This window comes from Delphinapterus leucas, chromosome 18 (assembly GCF_059928025.1).
Source record: "Delphinapterus leucas isolate spDelLeu-1000000601 "Yukka" chromosome 18, BTC_Dleu_Yukka2, whole genome shotgun sequence".
NCBI classification, from domain to species: domain Eukaryota; kingdom Metazoa; phylum Chordata; class Mammalia; order Artiodactyla; family Monodontidae; genus Delphinapterus; species Delphinapterus leucas.
This window is the reverse complement of record NC_143146.1, coordinates 64,702,140-64,715,092: the sequence shown is the minus strand read 5'-3', so window position 1 is coordinate 64,715,092 and position 12,953 is coordinate 64,702,140. Positions and strand designations below refer to the sequence as shown.

Genomic DNA, 12,953 nt, shown 5'->3' with positions numbered 1-12,953 from the left:
ACACAGGCAGACGGCTCCCATTCCAGCTCTGAATTCTGCCAGGATAGCAGGAGAGGTGCCAGTTGTCCAGCTTGCTTGGGTAGCCACACCAGGAGGAACTCTGGAGACGGTGGAGGGACAGGGATCTCTCCTCTGCAAGACTAGAGCTTTATCTTCCAAAGTGGAGACGCCCCAGCAGGAGGTGAGACCTGCTTACCGTTAGTTGGTCCCGCTCTGAGTCATCATTGCCTGAAGCAGTTACCAGCTGTGGCTTCACCAGTCCTTCAGAGGACCCCACGGTCACCAGGGTCTCCTCTGACCTCGTGGCACAGTCAGGCATTCTCAGATCGCTCCCACTCACATTCATTTATGCAATTTTGCTTTTCTTGCAGTTTAACACACGCATCTCCGTCTCTCTCTTTCACACCCAGGCACAGTGAGATTTAGTAACCCATTTTAATGAGGCAATTATATTTTAACTCTATTATGTGCAATTATCCACTCACTTCAGTTGCCTCAGCTGGAGAGCCTGGTGTTGAGGTCCTGCTGGCACTCGCTTGCTGGCCCCTGGGGGCAGCTGGGTGGCTGGGCCTCTGAATGCTGGAACGCGGACACTCCCGCTGCCCCCCGCCCCCGCCACTCTCCACAGGTGGCTCAGTGCTACCACAGGGCAGGGACAACTGCAGTTTCTGGCCCACCCAGTGAAGCTCTTGATTGCTGTGTGGGTGGCCTAGATCTTTCCCATCTGCTCTGCTGTGCTGGCTGGGTTGTTTATCCAGGCCCCAGAGCCCCAGGTAGCCTTCAAGCTTGGAGGGACCAGAAAAACAGACTTGGGTAATCGGACCCATGCACCTTGGTCTGGGTTTTTTTTTTCTATAGTCATCTAGGCTTTAGGTACCTAGGAGTGAGGGTGGGAGATGGGGGCTGCTGTATGCCCATCCTACCTTTGCAGGAAAGTCCCAGTAGTAACTTTAAAAAAGAAGGTTTTAATTATATCTGCTTCATGCAGAGTAATCTATCTAATTCATGTGGTAGCACAATGCATAACAAAGCGGTCACCCATGGACTTAACCACCCAGTTTAATAACTAGAATATTTCCAATACTTTTGCATCTACCTATGGCCATTTCGTCCACCCTTGCCTATGCTTAGAGGGAGCCATTTGCTTGAATTTTGTCCCTACTTTTCACTTGGTTTTTTTCAAACTTTTAGCACATATGTATGTATCTGCATTCGTTATCTGTTAGTTTTGCTTGCTTTGAGTTCAATTGAAACGGTGTCCTTCTATAGGTAGCCTTCAGTAACTTACTCTTCTCCGCGTAGTGTAATGTTAAAGATTCATCTTTGCAGCTGTGTTGAGTTGCAGTTCATTTATACTCACTGCTGTATAATATCCCAAGTTATTTGTCCATCCTCCCATCAAAGGAACTTCTGGCTTTTCTTGATATTTTTTGTTTTGTTTTTTTGGTTTTCATTATGAACAATGCTTCCATACATTCCTGTGTACATATACCAGTGCACATGCACGAGAATTCCTCTATCTTGGACTGGAATTTCTGGGTTGTAGAGCATGAAAATGTTCAAGATTATAAAAGAGTGCCGAATTGTTTTCTAAAGTGGTTCAACTGACTCGTAGCCCTTCCAGCCAGGCAGTATCTTTTGGCTTTTTCAGATTCCTAAGTGTTCTATGTCCAATGCGACACGACGGTTAAGAGCATTATTTGGAATATGAATTCCAGAGGTTGGCTCTGGGACCTTGCAAAAATTAGTTGTTCTCTCTAAGCCTCAGTTTTTTCATCTGTAAAGTGTGGGGAAATACTTGAGTACAGTTCACCTTGGCAAACCCCTTGCCTTAATGAAAATGCAGCATCCCCCCAGCAACCCAGTGCCAAGTGGAGCAAACCAAAGTCCCCTGTGCTGTTGTTCAGGATATTAGCTACTTAGTACCATTCACAGTTTAAATCTGTCCTGCAAAGAAAATGAGAGATCAGTAAGATATCAGAAGGTATAAACATTTTCTGGTTTGTATCAGAGGTGGTAATTTGGTGATTTACCTAATTAACACCCACCACTACTGCTGGTATCTCGTACATATCAGTTGGGTTTTCTCTCTGGGCTGTCGGTGGAACACCTGTGCCCTCAGAGCCCCATAGACAGCTCGAGCTACACCAAGACTCCCTCTCATTGGAGCTGCCCTCAGAGACAGCCAATGATGATGCTACAAGCAGTAACGTTAGGACCGGGCTTTTACAAAGCACATTTCTGTAAGACCTATCATTGTCTCCCCACTGAGGTCCTCATAGTTAAATGTTATTTCTACTCCCATGTCTTACAGATAAAGAAACTGAGCATTAGAGGCAATTAAGTGACTTGTGTCATGTAAATTGCAGAAGCTTGACTGAGGCCCAAGTCTTCTGTCCCTGGATCCAGTGCTTTCCCCACCTCCTCACTATGTCTTACTGTGTCATGCTCCTAGTACGTGTTCATTCATTTTTCCTTTCTATGTTACTAATATAATCCACTCGATTATAGAAAAACAAAAAGAAATCCATTTGTGTCTGCGGAAGTGGCTGTAGCCAATAGCCAGGATACCGAACAAAGTTCACTGTCAAATTTGCTTTAAGAACAGTTCAAGAATTAAATTGTGAAAGGCTCATTCATAATGAAAAAGGCTTCAGATCACGGGCTTTAATTCCTCCAAGTTTTAATGACTGAAAAGTTTGGTGACAGCTGAAGCGGGTGGTTCCTGCATCTTTATTGCTGGGAGGCTTTTTCATGAGGAGCTTTTTCACCAGGCATTTTCATCACTGCCTCATCGTCTTCTCCTCTCGTTTCTACAAGACCTCACTTGATAATCTTAATCGTCTTTTTAATGTTCACTTTCACTAAAAAAAACCTCTCTGGGCTCAGGCATCAGCTGCTCCTTGGTGACCGGGCTTCATGTCTGGCTGCCGCTCAGATGGTGAGGGCGCAGCTGTGGCTCTGCCCCGCTCCACCACCTGCACAGGCCAGCAAGAGGACACAGTGCCGCTGCTTGGGTCGTTCCACTCAAGACTGAGGGATGAGAACCACCCCGATTCCCAATGACTCAGGGCCCAGCCTGCCCTCCAGAGTCTCACTCAGCAGGTCACAGATCCAACAGTCTTTCTGGCTTATTTCCCACAGATGCTGAAAGGCACTCGCCCCGCTCAGGTCACACCGCAAGATTTCCAGGCACTTCTTTGTGCACCGTCTTGATGTCGCGCGAGATCAGCCGGGTGTCATTGTCCCGGAGGCGTCCAGATGGAGGTAGAGTGTGCGGTGAGCCTCAGCTTTCCCCCAGGTCTCCCCAGTCAGACCCTGCCCTGCTGTCAGTCCTGTCACACGGTCATCACAGAGAGCGGTGACTGGACCCTGGAGCAGGGAGTTGAGGAAGTGCATTGGCCCAGGTTTTGTCTCTGCAGGAGAGTCCTGATTTAAGCCCTGATTTGAGTAAATGTGACTTTACTGGCCCTTTCTTTTCTTACAGACATGTTTCCTGCCCTCAGGGAGCTTATCGTCTTTATTTCCTCAGCTCTTCATTGCTTGAGGGCAAGAGCTGGGTCTTACTTTGTGTTCTTTGCAGGGACACCAGCCCCTGAATATTAGTTGAACTGACTTGGTCTTTGAATCTCAGAGAAGTTCTCAGTAAACACCTGAAATGGACTTTGCTAAAGTTAATCCCTGGCACTGTGGTGTCACATAATTTACCATCTACTTCCTGGCTCTGAGACCCTTCTCAGACTCCCCTTCCTGGCCTGAGAACTCAGTTCTTGACCTCTTATGGATGGTTCCAGTAAACAAGTAGTTGACTCCACTTACAGTCTCTTTAGAAAACAGAAAAACATCCCTCTTCCAATTACCCTGGGCTCTGTTGCCCCTGCTGAGGACCTGAAGGGTTTTCCAAAGCAACCAAATACTCTAGCCAGAGGTCCTAGTCTCAGACCAGCGACCAGCTAGTAAAGACCTATACTCCTGCCAATTTCCCAGGGACCGAATTCCTTCTATACACTTGCCATTTTGAATCACCAGTTTGGGGCCGGGCCCTTTGTATATTTCACGTCTCACCGTCACCTAAGCCCCACAAGGCAGACATCGGTATTGCTGTTGTCCAGTGAGAATCAGGAGGGTCTGAGAGGTTGAGGCTTGTTCCCCGGTGGCAGAGCAGAGGGATCAAAGCCAATTCTGTCCCCTCTCCACTCTTCTTCCATCCTAGCTACAGGAAGGGAGAAATAGCAAATCTTTCTCCAAGGCAACCAGAGGAAGGAGGGTGGCCTTCCGAGAGTGCAGCTCATTTGGGATATTTATGTACACTTGTTTCTTGGGAAGAGGCTTGGGCTGGGGTTGAGGCAGCCATGAGCACTTTCCAAATGGACTTCCCTGGCTGTTTGAGGGGAGAGAGCTTCATGTGGTCTGGATTCCCCTAACAGTGAGAGTCTTGAGCAGCGGCTCTTTCTTTTTCTTCTGACAAAGAAAAGAAACTTTTATGCCATTTATATATTTTTCCACTAACCACCAAAGAGGCCGGGACACAATGATTTTCAATAATTAGAAGCTGATTATCTGTTTCTACGTCTGCTTTGATTAGAACAGGAGGAAAAGAAAACAAAATACAAACTCTGAGCTGAAGATTGTCTGATTTTAGATGGGCAGTGCCCAGTCATTAAGGAGCCGGGCCACTGTCTTTGGTCCATTATCTGGAGTATAGTAGTCACTGGACTATAGAAATTCTGCCCCAGCCTAATTGCAATCAGGATACTTTTATTGCTGGTAGTTTTGTAGAACTAGGTTAATTCTTTCCTATGACTTGAGCACCATCCACCTAAGAATCAGCTGCTCATTATTTAAAAGTAAATGCGTTCCTTAGAATAAGAAATGCTGTGATAGCTTGTGTAAAACCTATCATGCTGTACTCTCTCAGTTCAGGTGGAAATGGAAGTTATGAATCTACTGACATTGTTGTTTGCTCCATGATATCTAACTATTGGCTGAAATGTACCTAAAAATGGATCACGAAACGGGACACGAAGGTGGTAAGGAGTTTGGGTAGATTAGTGTAAAATGGTTAGGTGAACACCCACGTGTGTGTGGTGTGTGCTGAGTGGACAAACCCCAAAGTGGTCCCTCGGTTCCCAGAGCGGGATTGTCTAATTGCAGGAAAGGGCCCAGCCAACTGCTTCCCTAACTGTATTAATAGGGCAAACCAGAGCGTGCTATTTATAGAATGCTCACCAAAAAGCCCCAAGCTCATATCTGCCAAAGGAAACCTTAGTCTCGACTTTCAAAGTCTTCCATATTCTCTATTTTTTCCCAAACTTCATATAATTTAAAAACTTTATAAATGTAGTGTACATTTTGAAGACTCCTTTCTTCTAATAGAAAGTTATTTTTTATAAGTTATTACCAATAATTTCTGGTGCTTAGAACAGAATGTAACATACACATTAAATATGGTTTTTTTTTTAAAGATCTTTGAAAAATTTTATTTATTTTTGACTGCGTTGCGTCTTCATTGATGCGTGTGGGCTTTCTCTAGTTGCGGCCAGCAGGGGCTACTCTTCATTGCGGTGCGGGGGCTTCTCATTGCGGTGGTTTCTCTTGTTGTGGAGCACGGGCTCTAGGCACGCAGGCTTCAGTAGTTGTGGCTCGCGGGCTCTAGAGCACAGGCTCAGTCGTTGTGGAGCACAGGCTTAGTTGCTCCGCGGCATGTGGGATCTTCCTGGGCCAGGGCTCAAACCCATGTCCCCTGCATTGGCAGGTGGATTCTTAACTGCTGCACCACCAGGGAAGCCCTTAAATACGGTTTTGAAAAATTCTGAGAACTATGTTTAGTGTTTGGTACAACTTACATTCTTCTCAAAAGCTCTTCTCTTTGATCTGTGGATTTGGATGTTAAGAAATTTCTTTCCTATAGATTTTTATACTGGTTCTTTTGTCAGTCTTCTTGTTTATAATTATTTTTATCAGCAGTTTGGGGCAAACTTTTTAATATTTTACACCTAGAAAGTTTACAAAGATGCAAAATTTGCAAAGTTTGTGTTTTCACATTATTGAGAAATCACCATGGTTATATTCAGGAAATTCCGAAGAAGTGAGATTGCAAATTCATTAGTAATGATTGTGTAAAATAGGGGTTATGAAAATGCAAAGCCACAACAATGGCACTGAAGTATCAATGAAATATCAACACTTAGACAGGGGAACAGGCATTTCCATTGCTTTCCCAGCCCCCAAGGAAGGTCTGCTTTTACTGAGAAGCCATCAGGTGTAGTGGTGGGTCCACAGCCTCTGGAGCCCAGGCCTTAGAGTCCCATCCTCTCTCTGTCACCTGTTACCTAAGGCAGGTTACCCTGGCAAAGTAACATTGCCTTCTTGTGCCTCATTTTCCTCATTGGTAAGATGGGGTAATGGTTTTGCGACTCAAGCTAAAACACATAAAAAGTGTAGAATAATGCAGTGCACATAATAAGCATTCACGGGATGTTAGCTGTTCTTAGTTTCATTACAGTTATATTGCTGAAATTTGGATTGGAGAAAAAGAAAAAAACCACACAACTCAGTGATCTCTACCCATTTAATCCTTGGTATAACAAACAAAGGTCTAGACAAACAGTGAAGACACCTGGGTTCTGGTCCTGGCTTTGACTCACTCTAGCTTTGTGACCCTACTGCGCATCCAGGGGCTTGGTTTCCTCAGCACTAAAATGAGAGGATTGTAGTGGAGATCCATTCCCTTCACCTCTAACATCTAAGGTAGTGCTCTAGTGGGTCAAAAAAACCCTAAGAATTTAGTTATTTTTTTCATGTAGTATCACATCTTAATACATCAAAACAAAGCCTCCAGATGCCAGCTGAAGTGAGAGCTGGAAATATTCTGAAACAGGGTTTTCAGAGATACTCTGAAAGACACTTTTTAGGCAAAATTCTGATCAACAAAGAGTTGGGAAAATATGACTTTTTAAAAAGCTAAAGAAAACAACTGCAAGAGAATAGTAATATCAGCTCTTTTATTCTAGTGTCTGGCTTTGTTTCTAGGAACCATTAGATGAAACAAACAAGCAGAGGAAGGAGGAGGAGGGAACAAGAGAAATAAAGTACAACTTGTGTGTCATGTATGGTTGTTATTTTAAGAAAATATATTCTAACCAATTTTATTCAAAGAATAAATCAACAAATACCAAGTAGCAATCTGCCCCAAGATTTTTTTTCCCCAGCATAGACCTAATCAAAATAACCAGGTTATGTCAAAAAAGTTTCCAGTAAAATGGTTGTCTCTATCTTTTCCAGTGTTATTGTTAAATACTAGCCACTGTGGCGTTGCACAGCCCCCTTGCCTGGTAGCCTTAGCTGAGTAAACATTAACACTGTTCATTTTCCCCTTGGAAAAATGAAGGCGAACAATGGGAAAAGATGTAACAAATGTTTTGCAGCCTTATTATAAATATTTTATGAGTGAATCAGAGAAATTAAAGATGAAAAGCCCACTAACTCTTGCCGGTACCCTGAAGTCTACTGCTGTATACTTCTGAGTGGTTTGTCTGGTCTAGTTTTTAGTGACTCAGGTTGTAGGGAATTTACCACTTCCCTCAAAGCTGCTTTCCAAGTGGAGACTATCTGGCCTGCTAGGAAAGTTTGACAAATTCCCCTTGCTTTGTTCAATTTTCTCATTAATCTCATCCGATTTAGCCTGTTTAGTTGCTCATCTTTAGTGTCTTTCGATTCTTCATTGTTTCCTATGAAACAGTGTGTTTTTCGTTTCTTTCTTTTCTTTTCACTTAGCCTTTCTCTCTTCACTTTTTGCCCGGAAGGGAGCAAAGATTTTTATTTTTTGCTTGTGGATAGGTGAGCAGTAACCATCATTCAACAAATTCACAACAGCAACCACAACATGAAGTGATCACTTACCATGTCAGGTGTCGTGTTAAATACTTTGTATACATTATCTCATTTATTAAGTACCTACTATTCACCAGATACCAGGAATGCAAAGTTAAATACGATCCTACATTTTTTATTTTATTTTATTTTTTTTGCGGTACGCGGGCCTCTCCCTGTTGTGGCCTCTCCCGTTGCGGAGCACAGGCTCCGGATGCGCAGGCTCAGCGGCCATGGCTCACGGGCCCAGCCGCTCCGCGGCATGTGGGATCTTCCCGGACCGGGGCACGAACCCGTGTCCCCTGCATCGGTAGGCGGACTCTCAACCACTGCGCCACCAGGGAAGCCCGATCCTACATTTCTGACAAAGCTTATAATGTACCGGAGGGGACAAGCATTCAAACAGGTAATGTCAGCATAGCGTACCCAGTACAGGAGGCTGTCTTCAGAGTATTGTTGGGACATGGAGGATGTCCAGTCCAGCAGTGAAGAGAAGGGGACAAAGGCAGAGGTCAGGTGGCGTGAGAGGATGATATCCCAGAGGAGACGAACTCTGCACCGAATCCTTAAAGAGTTAGAAAGGGCATGTGAAGTTGGAGAGAAATTACATAGAGTTCAATGTTTTTAAGTTGAAAATCACGAGGATTGTTGGGAGGTAATCTAGTCCAGGGTCCGCTTGTAGAAAACTCTGTATTACCTGGTGTGAAAACCTTGGACTTTGTTCTGGATTTTAAGCAGGGAAGTGACGTGACTGCCAAAAACACCCAGGAGTGGGGGCAGGAGGTTGTGACTGTGGATTCCGTCCTGGTGAGATGCAATGAGTGTTGAGAGTCCAGGGTCAGGTTAGCTGTTCTTGGCTGGAATATATTTAAGGCCACCTGTCGCCTTTGACTCTAAGTAATCAAGTCCCTTCTGAATCTCTGCTCCAGATACCTTGATACTGAAAAGTTGGTAATGGAGAGCACATATTTGCTGCAGCCAGTGGGGTTATGTCAAATGATGGTGATTTGTTGACAATTATCTAACAAGTTCTGAGGAAGACTAACTTTCTCTTGATTGCACATGTCAGGTGTGATGGGAGAGAGATACGAACTACCGCTTCCTAAGCATCCACTCTGTGCAAAGCCCAGTGCTACGGGCATTAACATTTATTGTATCAGCAAGGTGGCAGCAGAAGGCCAACCTTCTGAAAGTTAAGCAGTCCTAATCAACACATAATGGGAAACAACCACTTGCAGAAGTGATCCTATCTAAGATCACTTAGATAGCATCTAAGAGATGAGTTGTTTCTATTTTCCCCACAGCCTAAAAGTAATAGATGATAAAAGAAGCCTAATACTTGAGGTCAGTATCCAATTTGGTTAAGGTGATTATGGTATAGCCTCAGGATAGAAATGGCACTAAAGGAAGCTTCAATCTGATAAATTATACTGTAACAGGCTTGTCTGAAGTAGTAGAGAGATAATGTCTGTCTGAAGTTTAGAAAAAGCAGGATAAGGCAAAAGGTCTCTATCAGGATTCATTCAGAACATCCAAGGAAAGGAGTGACTGTATGTAGCTGATGTGTGCATTTGCCATCATTGGGTTTCTAAGGGCCTAGAAACACAGGATGTTCAGGAGCTTGGGTTAAATTGTCCTCCCAATTATTGAACACGTTTTCTGGAATCTGAGCTCATCAGATAATCTCCTTTGTATGAGCAGAGATGGAGTGGGACAGTGGTAAACTGTGGCCTCTGCATTCAGACCCCCTGGGCTGGTATCTTGGCTCTGACCCTCAGAAGCTATGTGTATTAGTTATCCATTGATGCATAACAAATTACCCCGACCTAGCAGTTCCGAACAATAAACAGCTCACAGTTTCTAGAGGTCAGAGATTTACAAGTGGCTAAGCTGGGCAGTTCTGGCTCAAGGTCTGTCGTGTGGTTGCTGTCATCTGAAGGCTTGACTGAGGCAGAAGGACCTACTTCCAGGGTGGCTCACTTACACGGTGCTGGTTGTTGGTCTTCCCACGTGGGGAGAGTTCTGAAGATGTGATGACGGGCTTTCCCCAGGGTGAGCAATCCAAGGGAGAGCTGAGAAGAAGGAGCAATGTCTTTTATCCTAACCTAGGAAGTATATTCCATCACTTACACCACATTCTACTCATTCGAATTGAGTCTCTAAGTCTGATTCAAACCAAGCGAGGGGGAGAATTATACTCTGCTTTTTGAAAAGAGGACTTTCCAAGAATTGTGCACACAGTTTTACACCATCACACTGCGTAACCTTGGGCAATTTATCTAAAATCTCTGTGCTCCAGTTTCTTCATCAGTAAAATAGAAATGATATTAGTATCTGCCTCATAGAGTTGTATGAATAAAATGAATTAGCGGAAAGACCTTGAAACGGTGCAGGATATATGATAAGTCCTCAGTAAGTATTAGCAACTGTTACACTGATTACTAACTCTATTCCAGACCCTCTAGCCTGGGATGGAGCTAATCTGGAAGCAAGAGGAATGTATGCTGGCACCAGTCATGGGTTCCCCTTAAATTGATCCTTCTTACTAGCAACAGAGTTATCTCCACACCCTCCTGTTGGGCTTTGATGAACCTCAACACTGTTCTTGCCTATGCTGGGGATTCAGGACAGGCAGTATGTTTTCTTCTTTGTTGTGAAGACGACATTATTTTCTCACCAGAGGAAGTGGTCTGGAAAGGTGTCAGCCAGACTGGGTGACTTCTCAGGTTCAATGGCATGGTGATGAGGAAAACCAAATGGCACCCAGGGGTCCTGCTGAAACCAGAGGTATAAATCTCAGCTGAGCCATCAGGAGCTACCCAAGAACCCTTAAATAGATCCTGTCAGATTCTTAGGGTGGCTTCCCTGAGGAAGGGCCTCTCCAGAGCTCTGTCCTGAAGTCACCTCAGAAAGCTGTGTCTCTGACATCATAGGAAGCAGATCCAGGGCCAGAAATCACTTCAAAATTACCCACCTCGGTTCCTGAGAACTGAGCTATCAGGAAAAAACATTGTGGGTTTGTTCAATAATCCGGCTTCCAAATAGTCCTTAGAGACATTATCCTAGATTAAATCAAATTAATAAGTATTTATTACGTATCTAGTATGAGTAAGTCACAGTGTTTCCTAAATTGGAAGAAACTTTCTGAAGGCCAAAGAATGATTAGCATTTTAACCCGTGTAGGATCTTAGAAAGATTAATTTGCTGTCTGCCACAGTCAAATTCACAGTGATATTCCAAGACCATGTGTCAGGAAGTTAAATAAGGAGAGAGTTTTGAATTTTTTACTTACAAACACACTGTTCAAACTAGAAACCCAAATCACTATCTACTCCTCACGGGAACAGCCCTCACACCAGCAAGCTTGCCTTCAAAAAGAGAGAAGAAGAAATTTGATCGGGCGTACAGATATCCCAAGTCTGATAACTAGCCAAATTAAAGTTAAAAGTTCAGAACTTTTAATATATAAAGCAACATAATGACTTGTTTCCATGGAAGGTGAGACCCCCAGGAAGCAGGAAAGTCACCCTCAGGCATTCATGCCCTGGGGCTGGCCCTTCCCTGAAAGAAACGTCCCTTCTGTTCAAAGGTGGTATGGGGTGAAGTAATTTATAGATTTTAATACAACAAATGAAAATTGCTATTTCTGGTCGGGTATTCATATTAATGTAGTTTCTCAAGGTATTACGCTTTCAGCTAATTTAATAGAAGACTCAGCTTCAGGATGAATACTTGGGAAATTTACATACACTCAAATATTACTTAGGGAGCTCTGAAGCTATTTGGACATAGAATATTATGATCAAGTGCTAGCACAGAATTTTCAGGCAAAATTTACCTTCTTGAAAATGGATTATACACTACATAATTTCCCTTGGTGTTTATTCCCATGAAAGGATGCCACACAAGGAACCAGGCAGAGACACAAAGAGAAGAGTCTTTTCCCTGCACAAAAGTCTACACAAGAAAAGGCAGGTGGCCCCTCAGCACCACGCACAGATGCGTGGCTGTGAACCACGACCCCTCTTTTCTTCTTGGAAAACGTTCTCCAATTAGACGAGCACGCGAGGTGAACTGCTGCTAACTAAGTAAAAAGTTCGTTACTTTCTGCAACAGTGAATGCCATTGAGTTATACCAGCGATGCCGAATTCTTTTTCCTCCGAAGGCCCCATTTGGCCTCTAAATCTCTTTCACAACATCCCACCCCCTCTTAAAAATGTTTCCTATTCACTGGGAGGCTCTCATCCAAGGAAAATAGATGGTGGTGAAGGACCTCGGGGCTGGGGACGCTGAGGGGAGCTGCTTTAGAGAAGAAGGGGCCGTGAGGACCGCTCCCCACAGAATCCATGGATGCTTATTAGGGTCGGAGGACGCTTTTGGCAAACATCAAATTAGGACCAGCATTCACCCCAATTCACTGGAACGTGCAAATTTTGGTTGACAGGTTAGAGAAGAGAGGTTTTAAAAAATTAAATTCTTTTCCCTGAAAATGTGAAATGACTTTGTGCCATAGAAGAAAAGTGGTAGCTAATGAGAAGGACTTTTTTTGTAGCATGAGAAGCAAAGAGGCTGGACGAGAACTATTTCATATTTTAGATGCAGTCTGCGATAGCTGAATAACCTTCTTCTTTTGACTCACAGCTTCACACAATGCAGGCTTTCATCACATGAAGAGCCACAGCAGAGAGTTCTGGGCCATTTTCTCTTTTTATTCCTTTTCTGAGCCCTCCCCCTTCCCCACCTCCATTCCCCCGTTTCCTCTGTCTGGGTTTGAATAGTCGAAGTGTGCCCACAATATGTATGTACTAGACACATTGTTACCTCCCTTTTACTAAAAGCACCTGGCAGGGTCACCAGCCTCCAGAGCCCCGCGGTGGAGTCTGGCTTAACTCTTTGAGTGACAGATGTCCAAATATATATGTTACAATGATTTTAACAAATATTAGAAACAGACTAACAAACCCATGAAAACCTAAAAAGAAAATCGATCCTGTCATGGTTTGTTCAGTTTTATAATTTCCCTTCCACTCTGCCTGGCTCTGGTGTCCCTTTCCCTTAGGTCCTTAACATGAAGATGTGA

General features: G+C 43.9%; 1 protein-coding gene across 6 annotated transcripts in view; it reads left to right on the top strand.

The window, feature by feature from the left end:
* The window catches only part of COG6 (component of oligomeric golgi complex 6), a 112,692-nt gene that overhangs the window by 77,614 nt on the left and 22,125 nt on the right, over nucleotides 1-12,953 (top strand). For 2 of the 6 annotated variants that reach the window (XM_089899650.1, XM_022574715.3), the window contains 2 exons: nucleotides 7-181; nucleotides 3,145-12,953. The exon at nucleotides 3,145-12,953 is cut by the window's right edge and continues 21,949 nt beyond it. The exons of 1 other annotated variant lie outside the window; for it this stretch is intronic. In XM_089899650.1, coding sequence (XP_089755776.1) covers nucleotides 7-181; nucleotides 3,145-3,216 — 247 coding nt within the window. In that variant the 3' untranslated portion in view covers nucleotides 3,217-12,953. The remainder of the gene's footprint in view (nucleotides 1-6; nucleotides 182-3,144) is intronic. 3 more of the 6 variants (XR_016388712.1, XR_002644677.3, XM_022574720.3) reach the window with 3 other exon arrangements.